Raw genomic sequence first — 8,708 nt, forward strand, 5'->3', positions numbered from 1 at the left:
ATTAGATTCGACACTGAAGGTATGGTAACAGCGCACTGCGAGCTTATTGGCTGACGCCATACGCTAATTCGGGTGACGCGAAGTATAGTGTATAATTAATCTACATCTACGAGGGCTAGAATGGTATTAGAACGTAAAGATTCGGTGATGGAGCAAATGAAAGATAGGAAGTTATTTTTGTTTGTCGTATGATGGGAAAGGTTCGACGTTGGGCTGGAGGTTGTAGTCAAGAAAAATTAAGGTGCGTTCGGCAGGGTTATCAATACTGAAAATAATGGGTCTTCCTGTTTCCAGTATTGGTCTTCCGTTCCTTACCATTCTCCAACGGGGATCCTTCAATGTTACCAACAAACAATTCAGTCATGAAAAAAAAAAAAAAAAAAAAAAACGAAAATACCCGGTGCTGTAAAATGCACTTCTCCGAACTTCCTTATTAATTCATTCTTCTTAAATATCTCGGGAAACAGTAACCTAAAACGTACAAGTTTGATCAATCGAGTTTTAAGCACACACACACACACACAAATATATATCAAACCTTACTAAAGTTGCGGATATAATCAATTTCGACTATATAAAAAATTTAATTCTATCCAATTATGATATATTATCTTGTTATACCAGTAAATATGTCCTTAGTAAACATACTGGGTGCAGATATACTCTACGGATAAACATATTGAAATAATATTTTAATAGACCAAGACCAGTGTGTAAATAATCGAAATATATTGTGTTCTTACCTCGAGATACGTATCTACGTAAAAATACATTAATAAAAATCGAACCTGCTAAGCATGAGTTCGTCCATAATATAGCCATTAACATCGTATGCAAAATGAAATGAAGTGAAGTATCTGAAGTCAGTGTTAGACTCATAGCGCACAACCATAGAAGTGTCTGATAGTTAAGGGATCCATATATTTGTGAAATTTACGTTAGTAATTTGTTTTGTTATTTTCGAACGAAAACGTGTAAGGGTCAATCAAAATTAAATCGAGCAATGATGGTTGCTGACAAAATTTAGTTTTTGATTAATTTTTTACCTAAGTTTGTACCATATTCTGGGAGTTGAAAACGAGTATTCATTTATTTTTTAGCCGCGCAGGTTTTGTCGTAGCGGCCATTTTGTATAGGCGCCTGAGCGTATTTTGAACTTTTCAGAGGATTCCGTTAAACGCTTTAACTTTTTAGGTTTTAAAGATATGGTTGAGTTCAAACCAAAACCATATGAAAGATAATGAAATTGACAACATTCTGTGTTCTGTGGACATTGAGACGTACTTTAGAACGTCGGTGAAAAAGCTCTGAACATTGATATGTATATTTTGAAATGTATATTTTGAAACGAAATAAATGAGACTCACCTTCAATGTTTTGTCTACATAGAGACTAGATAATAGACAACGTCCCAAACAAGTTTCAGATCTGAGAACCATATACTTGATTGTTTGGAAATTTTTAAACATTGCGAATTTTCGGAAATCGTGTATTTTCACTATCTTATATCTCAGGAAGGACGCAAGTGAAAAATCTGAAATTTGTCCAAAATACACGATAGTTTTGCAGTAACAAATGGGTAAAATTGCATCACTGAGACTTGAGTGGTTTCGCTACTTGTGGTAAACACATTTAATTTTTCAATCAATTTGTATTTCAATCATAGTACTTTCCTGCAGCAGTTCCTGATTCCTAACAGTCGAGCAAACGTTGAGCACGATGTGTTAACTTTGACCCTCTAAATCTGACCACCATTAGTAATATCTGCTGCTGTATCACAACCCGTCTTTTATACGCCCAAACCCATTTCCCTGCAGAACGTCATATTTTTCTACTGTTGTTCCCGTCATCTGTGATTTCTTTGTGACTCATTACGAGTACAATAGGTACAATTCCAAGCAACTTGATTTTTACTTTCGCAAAGCTAGATTGTGCATTTCGTCCAGTGTACGACAGTCAGAAGGCAATCCATTGTTGAACAGGGTCGTGTAAAAGTACACTATGCAGAACGCACAATTGGATTTGAATATTCTTTACGAATTCAAACTGGGGCATTTGATACAGTAAGCCGCAACAAATATTAACAGTGTATTTGGCCATGAATGTGAAATGATGTTGAATATCAAATGGACGTACCATTCGCCGTTGTTTTATCACATTCCGTTTCGGTGGTTCATCTCAAAATGAGCCTCTCAGGCACCGACCGACATCATGTTCGGATGAGCACCTCAGAACATAGTGGAAGCAGCTAATTCTTGGAAAATTGTTCCTCCCATTGCAGGCAAGTTATGTACACACCATACTACTGCCGTTCGGCGGCTAAATGCAATAGGTAAAGTGAAAAAGTTGGGCTCATGGGTGCCATATGAGTTGATACCACTCAAGAAGCGCCATATAGAAGTGTGCAGTTCTCTGAATATAAGAAATAACAACGAAAACTTTTTGCATCAGAGTATCACTTTTGATCGATTTGGTGCGACAATTGTAGACGATCAGGACAGACGTTGGGTCTTAATCAAAGTCCAGGATGGTTCCAAAATCCCTAGAATATGTGTTGGTGGTATGGTAACCTATGGTAAGATTGACCTATCATGTCTTTCTCCGTCAGGTAAACCATTATTGACTGCGCATCATCATAATGCTGAACTCAATGAAACGCAGTGTAATTTTTTACGTAAGCATTCTCAAGTATTCAGAAGACATGCTGTCCTTATGTTGCATGACAATGCACATGGAGATGATGTTCAAAGAACGTTGCAAACTCTCCATGACTTGCAGTATGAAAAATTTCTTAATCCACCGTATTTTCCTTCCGTCCATTACCATCTCTCCTTGCATTTCAAGCATTTCTTAGGAGAGAAGTCTTTTCCTAATGATTGGGCAATGAAACAAGCGGTTGAGGTCTTCTTCGCATTGCAGACTTCAGACTCCTTCCGCCACGGATTCAAATAGCTGATTAAGCCAGTGGTGCCCACCCCCCCTTATGTCCATGACGCACCCCCCCCGCAATTGTCTATCCATAGGTATTCTTCCATGAAAAAAATCTTTTCGATTAATTTTTACCCCCCCGTCAAACATATTTATATAGATTTTTAACCCCCCCCAAATATTTCAATGACGCAGTTTGCGTCATAGCCCCCCCTTGTGGGCACCCCTGATTAAGCGATGACGAAAGTGTGTGGTTACAGACGGCGACTATTTCGATTAACAAGGTATTGTAGTTTTCATTTTCATTTTTTAAAATTTAATTTAATTTATATATTTATTGCCTTTAGAAATGACGCACTTGTTAGTGGCCATTTCCTTCCCACCAACCTAATACTACCCCTTCGCCTTTTGCCTACCTTACACATAATGAACAGAAAGCAATATGTCGTAGAAAGATTTTCAGCTTGAATACTAATATTCCACTATTATTAGCAACGTTCATCATCTTACATAAGAAATCGACCATTACATCATTGTTGTACCAAATTAATCCAAAGAAAACTACGTACATATAAAACATGGATTTTATAGTTGAAAAATCCATAGTTGATTCTATAGTTGAAAAGAAAATCAGATCGTGTATTCTAAGATCTCAATACTACCAATAACGTATTCTTGCTTCTGGTCGATTTGTTGCTTGGTAGAACATAAAACCTACAATTGTGTAAGATCTGGATCAAAAGTAGTTCCCTCACATACTCAGAACGGATGAAATATTTTTTTTTGGGGGGGGGGCAGAAGTGTAAGAGCGATCATCACGTGATATCTCCGATATTGTATTATTGAAATTGCAAGTGCAAGATGTCCGGCTGACAAACGAAAGTGAATATATATCAAAACCGTACGGGATTAACATCTGACTTTAAAAAATATACATTAGGATGGTTTCTACATTATAGTCCTATTGGTTTTGGATTTTCAACCTTTTATCATTTCCATAAAGAGCGCGGATTTTAGTAATTCTGAATATAATATGTGAAATATGGCGAATATTCTCTGAATACTTTTCAATGTATTTTTTATCTCTTGTATACGTTTTTGTGGGCTCCAGATAACATTTGTGGCACTGCTGAAGCCACAACTGCCACAACTCTCGTCTTTTAGTACTTTATGTACTGTTTACACGTAATGAACATGTGTTTTAAATTAACAGCGACAATGATAACAAAATTAAAATAAAAGTTTTGTAATTGTAGTAAACCGAAAAAGATAAACCGAAACAATGAATAAGAAAATAGTTGACTTGAACAAGACTTGCTTTTATGTCCTCTGATTCAAGTATGGTAACAGTAATATTTGAAATATCAACTGTACTGCTATTTTTGTTTCCGTCTGTCTTCCGCTTACCAATGCTCCCGGGGTTTTATGGGTGATTATGCTATCTGTCAATGATATCTTACGAAACTTAAAACATATTTAATAGCAATTTTCCAGCTAAGCGCTGGATATGCCGAAAGATTGAGGTATAAAATGAAGGCAGGTAAAAACTATGTAGGTGACCGGTTATCGACATGGATCTCCTCACTACGAAGCGTTCATCTAACCATTCAACTATCAATTATACTACATGTTATTATTTTCTGCTGTCCCTTTAGCTTGGACAGATTTTTTGCATCCATAAAACAGTAGCTTGCTATTGGAAACGCATCGGTGTCAAGGTCGCTTCCATCACTTTACAAAATTTTTAGTCGTAAACGTGTTTGACACTGAAATCAATTTAACGGATATCAGCTACAGTGGATACATGATGAGACCCCACCACCACCCATAATAATACGTTGCCATTATCTGTACAATTCAGTATTGAAACCCGAGTACTGTACATTCAGGATGACTAACCACGATGTGTCTCATACGCGAAAGTTCTCAAAAATCCCTTTCTCAGAGCATCACTGATTAGAGTGACTGCCAGTGAGCTCTTTACTCAGCTCGGCTGCAGATCTCCGGCCTGAGCTGGTCGTTACAGACTCATTACAAGTAGGGTAATGGGATACACCCATTGCGCGAAAGGCCGAAACCAATTTCCAAGCTATACCTACTGCTGGAGGGAACGCCCCTAGTGAGTAGGAATGTCCAATGTCAGTGCTGGAGTGTTAAGGTAGGCTCACATCCCCATTTTGGCACCGCCAGGTACCGAATTCCACGGTATGATCACAAATTGGCAGTCCAACTCATTTCTGGAAACTTCTGGAAACTTGAAGGGGCTAAGTCCCACCCCTGCCTATCTCAAGAAACGTTTGAACTTGCGTGCTAGGGTGCAACGTACATTCTTCCTAGACCCAATGGCACGTGTCAGTCGCCCATTTGGGAGACAGGACAGGCCTTTCCTCGACAATAGGGTATCTTTCATCAGCTCCTCCACTGACATTATCTCCATAAACTTGTCTTTCTGTATAAGGAGAGACAGGGGTTGGAGAATTGATCTTGCTTTCACCTTAAGAGATTCCTAACACAGGTTCAGAATCCCAGTTTCTATTTGGGGAAAATAATCAAAGAAAAGTTTTTTTTTTTTTTTTTTTTTTAATTTTTACTTACTTATTTATTTACTATCGTCAATTACCCGTTTCGCTGGGTTAAAGTAAGAAATATTAGTAATATGTTCCATTAGTCAGTCACCTTTTACTGTTACTGAAGCGCTTTCTAATATCGGTCTTTTTTTTTATTATTTTTATATATCTTCCCCCCTCTCCCAAGTTGCCGGTCTGAATTTGGATGTCACTGTTCATCTCAGCAACCCCGAAAACTATGGATTCGGCACTAATATCGGCCATTTTCGATCATTTTTATATATCTTCCCCCCCCCCCCAAGTAGCACTATCAAAGTGAAATGATAGAAACCATCCCAGGCCCGAACCTTATTATGTAGAAAATTTGATCGAGAGTTGAATTATTAAGTCATAAACGTAGTCACTTTCATTTTTGTTTTTGCCTTCGGTGCGAGCTATTAATAGTTTGATTCCTTGTAAATCGAAGTGAAAAACATTTCTGCATGCCAGCCACCTCGGTTGAGAAGTTTTCCCCTCAGTCACACTAGGAAAATGCTGAGATACTTCCAGAAAGTATCGGTCCATGCCGGTTATTTTCCATTTTTTGGCTCTGACAAATTGCCGAATGAGGTACATTACGTCAGACTTGAGATGCACTTAAACCATGATAAAGAGAAATGATGAACCAGATTATACTCACGCGATATTTCCTGTCAGTTTAGCTGTTCGCTTTTGTTTATGCAGTTTCTAAGTACACAAAAACTTAAAGCATTCCCCACACAGGTATTTACATGCAAAGAGACTACTAACAGACTGGGCATATTACTGTTGACGTGCCGTATAAGAGGAGACATGTATTCTTCTACCCATGTGTTTCACAAGACCAAGTAGAAGTAAAACAAAAAAGTTAAAAGTTTAGAATGCACGTATGTTACTGGTTTTTTCACAAATTAAAGAGAAAATGCATTTCCCTTTGAACAGATCTGTGAGAATTAAGAATGATCTATACTCACATTTAAGGAACATAAATCTGAAAGGTTGTCTAGAGTTTGTAACCAGGACTGTACGTGGTTTTTGTTTCTTTGCATAATTCGAATAGAATTTGACTTTTTTTCGAAGTTAGATACCATCCTTGAAAAATGATCCATTTTCGAATATCATATCTCAAATATTTTAATATTTCCTGTATTAATAAGATAAATCGCACCAAATTGTAATTTTTAAAAAATAATTGTATTATTTCTGCATTTACAGACGTGTTGTAGAAGGAATGGATATACTTTCCAAAATTGAAGCTGAAGACACATACTATGAGAAACCAGTGCGAGATGTTCGAATACTGACCTGTGGAGAACTCAATGTCAACGCCATTCTCAATTCCATAAAGTGTCCTCTATCACAAGAAGAATGGTGATTATATTAGGTTTCGTTTAATCTGGTGTTATTTTTTTTTTTTTTCTGAATAGAGCAAAATTTATTATGTAGTACACTTCTTTATCTACATTATTCAAATAATGACATGAAGATACTGTTTAGAACATTTTTCTACTTAAAAAATGTAAAAAGATAAATCTCCAAAGACAAGACCAAGAGTATCATTCTGAGACAAAATGGTTTTACACAGATTCTTTATTATCCCTAAAACTTTGTAACGTTTTTAAATGTAGCATGTCGATTTGCATGCAATTGTAGTACTCTGTATATTATAGTCACTTTTACTAATAAAATAACGTGTATGTGTGTGTCTGTCATCTTATTTTCATATAGAGAAAAGTCACTTAGAGCTACCAAAGTTTATATACAGTAGATCTTCACCAGAGCTGATCGCGTACGAAGACTTTTTTTAAAATATTTTTGAGAGGTTTGCGAAGGTCAAACTTTATAGTACGTATATGTACTGGGGACCATACTTTCTATGAGATTGGCAACCCACACGTTTTTCCTGCCGTTCACGTTGCATCTCTGATTTTTTAAAGGTCTTTCACATCAGCATCATTGTTCTCGTGCAAAGAATGGGTAGAACTCGGACAAATCCTCCAACGATCAGAACGTAAAAATTCGAGAAACAGTTCAATTGCCCAAAAATATAGTCACAACGCCCACAAAAACTTTCAGAATATCCAAAACTAGAAACACAGTGCCACAGAGATCTACATGCAAGTGAACTTTACCGAATATGTGTGACCCGGTGAACAAAGCCGCGTACAACTAAGCGGGCTCATATCCATTTTCCTTGATTGTATGTTTACTGCATCAAATAATTCATATATTTTCACTTTTACGTGAAAATATATGAATTATTTGATGCAGTACGATGGACTGAAGGCGGCCAACCTGCATGGAGAGAATTTAAGCAATATTTATTTATTATTTTTTTAAAAAAAAAAAGGCTCGTAAATGGGATATATGCTTAAAAAGAGAACATCTTGTTGGCTTGATATATATATATATATATATATATATATATATATATATATATATTAGTATATTATTATTATCTGTATTACACTAATTATGCTATTGATTAAAATGTATATATATCAAACTCAGGAGAAGAGAAATTTTACCCTCCCAAAACCCAAAATTACGCGCTTGATTTAGATACTTGGAATAAATACCTATGTAAACTATTAGTAGCAAGAGGAAACGAGAATTTTTTAAGAAACTCTTTGTAGGGAAAGACATTTCGAAACAGTTTCCGGATTTTGCTGGTGGTATCATATAAAATAGTACAGATCATTAAAACAACTTTTCAAATCACAATTTACGGAAGAAAATTTTCGAATATGCTTACATTATTACTTCTCACGAAATTATTAATTCTTTTTTGAAAGATTAGAAATATAGGCGTATGCTATATATATTACAGAGGGATAAGAGTGGAAATCTCTCTACTATGAAGAAACACTGAATTCAGATATAACCTGAGGAGTTGTTTTTTTTTTTTTTTTTTTTTTTTAAAGGAGGACTCCACACACATTATTAGTATTATTGTATGTGCTGCTCTGCAATTTATCATTCCAGGGATCGTTACACAAAATCAGACATCGAACTTAAACTTTCGAACTCTAAACGTATGCAATGATGTTAAAGCTATGTGTGCATATGATTATTATAATTATTTTCAAGATTTCTTCAGTGATCTTCAGCAAATTGAAAATTGCTCTTCCCTTGTGCTATTAGACTCAAATACACTTTGTTGGCTCTAAATTATTTTAGAATCTTTGTTTTCAA

General features: G+C 36.0%; 1 protein-coding gene across 2 annotated transcripts in view; it reads left to right on the top strand.

The window, feature by feature from the left end:
• Window positions 1-7,200, top strand: part of LOC145662886 (uncharacterized) — a 45,012-nt gene extending 37,812 nt beyond the window's left edge. The window contains exon 7 of one of the 2 annotated variants that reach the window (XM_081728850.1): window positions 6,729-7,200. In XM_081728850.1, the coding sequence (XP_081584976.1) occupies window positions 6,729-6,888 (160 nt within the window). In that variant the 3' untranslated portion in view covers window positions 6,889-7,200. The remainder of the gene's footprint in view (window positions 1-6,728) is intronic. The other variant, XM_081728851.1, reaches the window with a different exon arrangement.
• The last annotated feature ends 1,508 nt before the right edge of the window (window positions 7,201-8,708 follow it).

The sequence above is a fragment of the Thermobia domestica genome, chromosome 10 (genome assembly GCF_964235325.1).
Source record: "Thermobia domestica chromosome 10, izTheDome1.hap1.1, whole genome shotgun sequence".
Lineage (NCBI taxonomy): Eukaryota > Metazoa > Arthropoda > Insecta > Zygentoma > Lepismatidae > Thermobia > Thermobia domestica.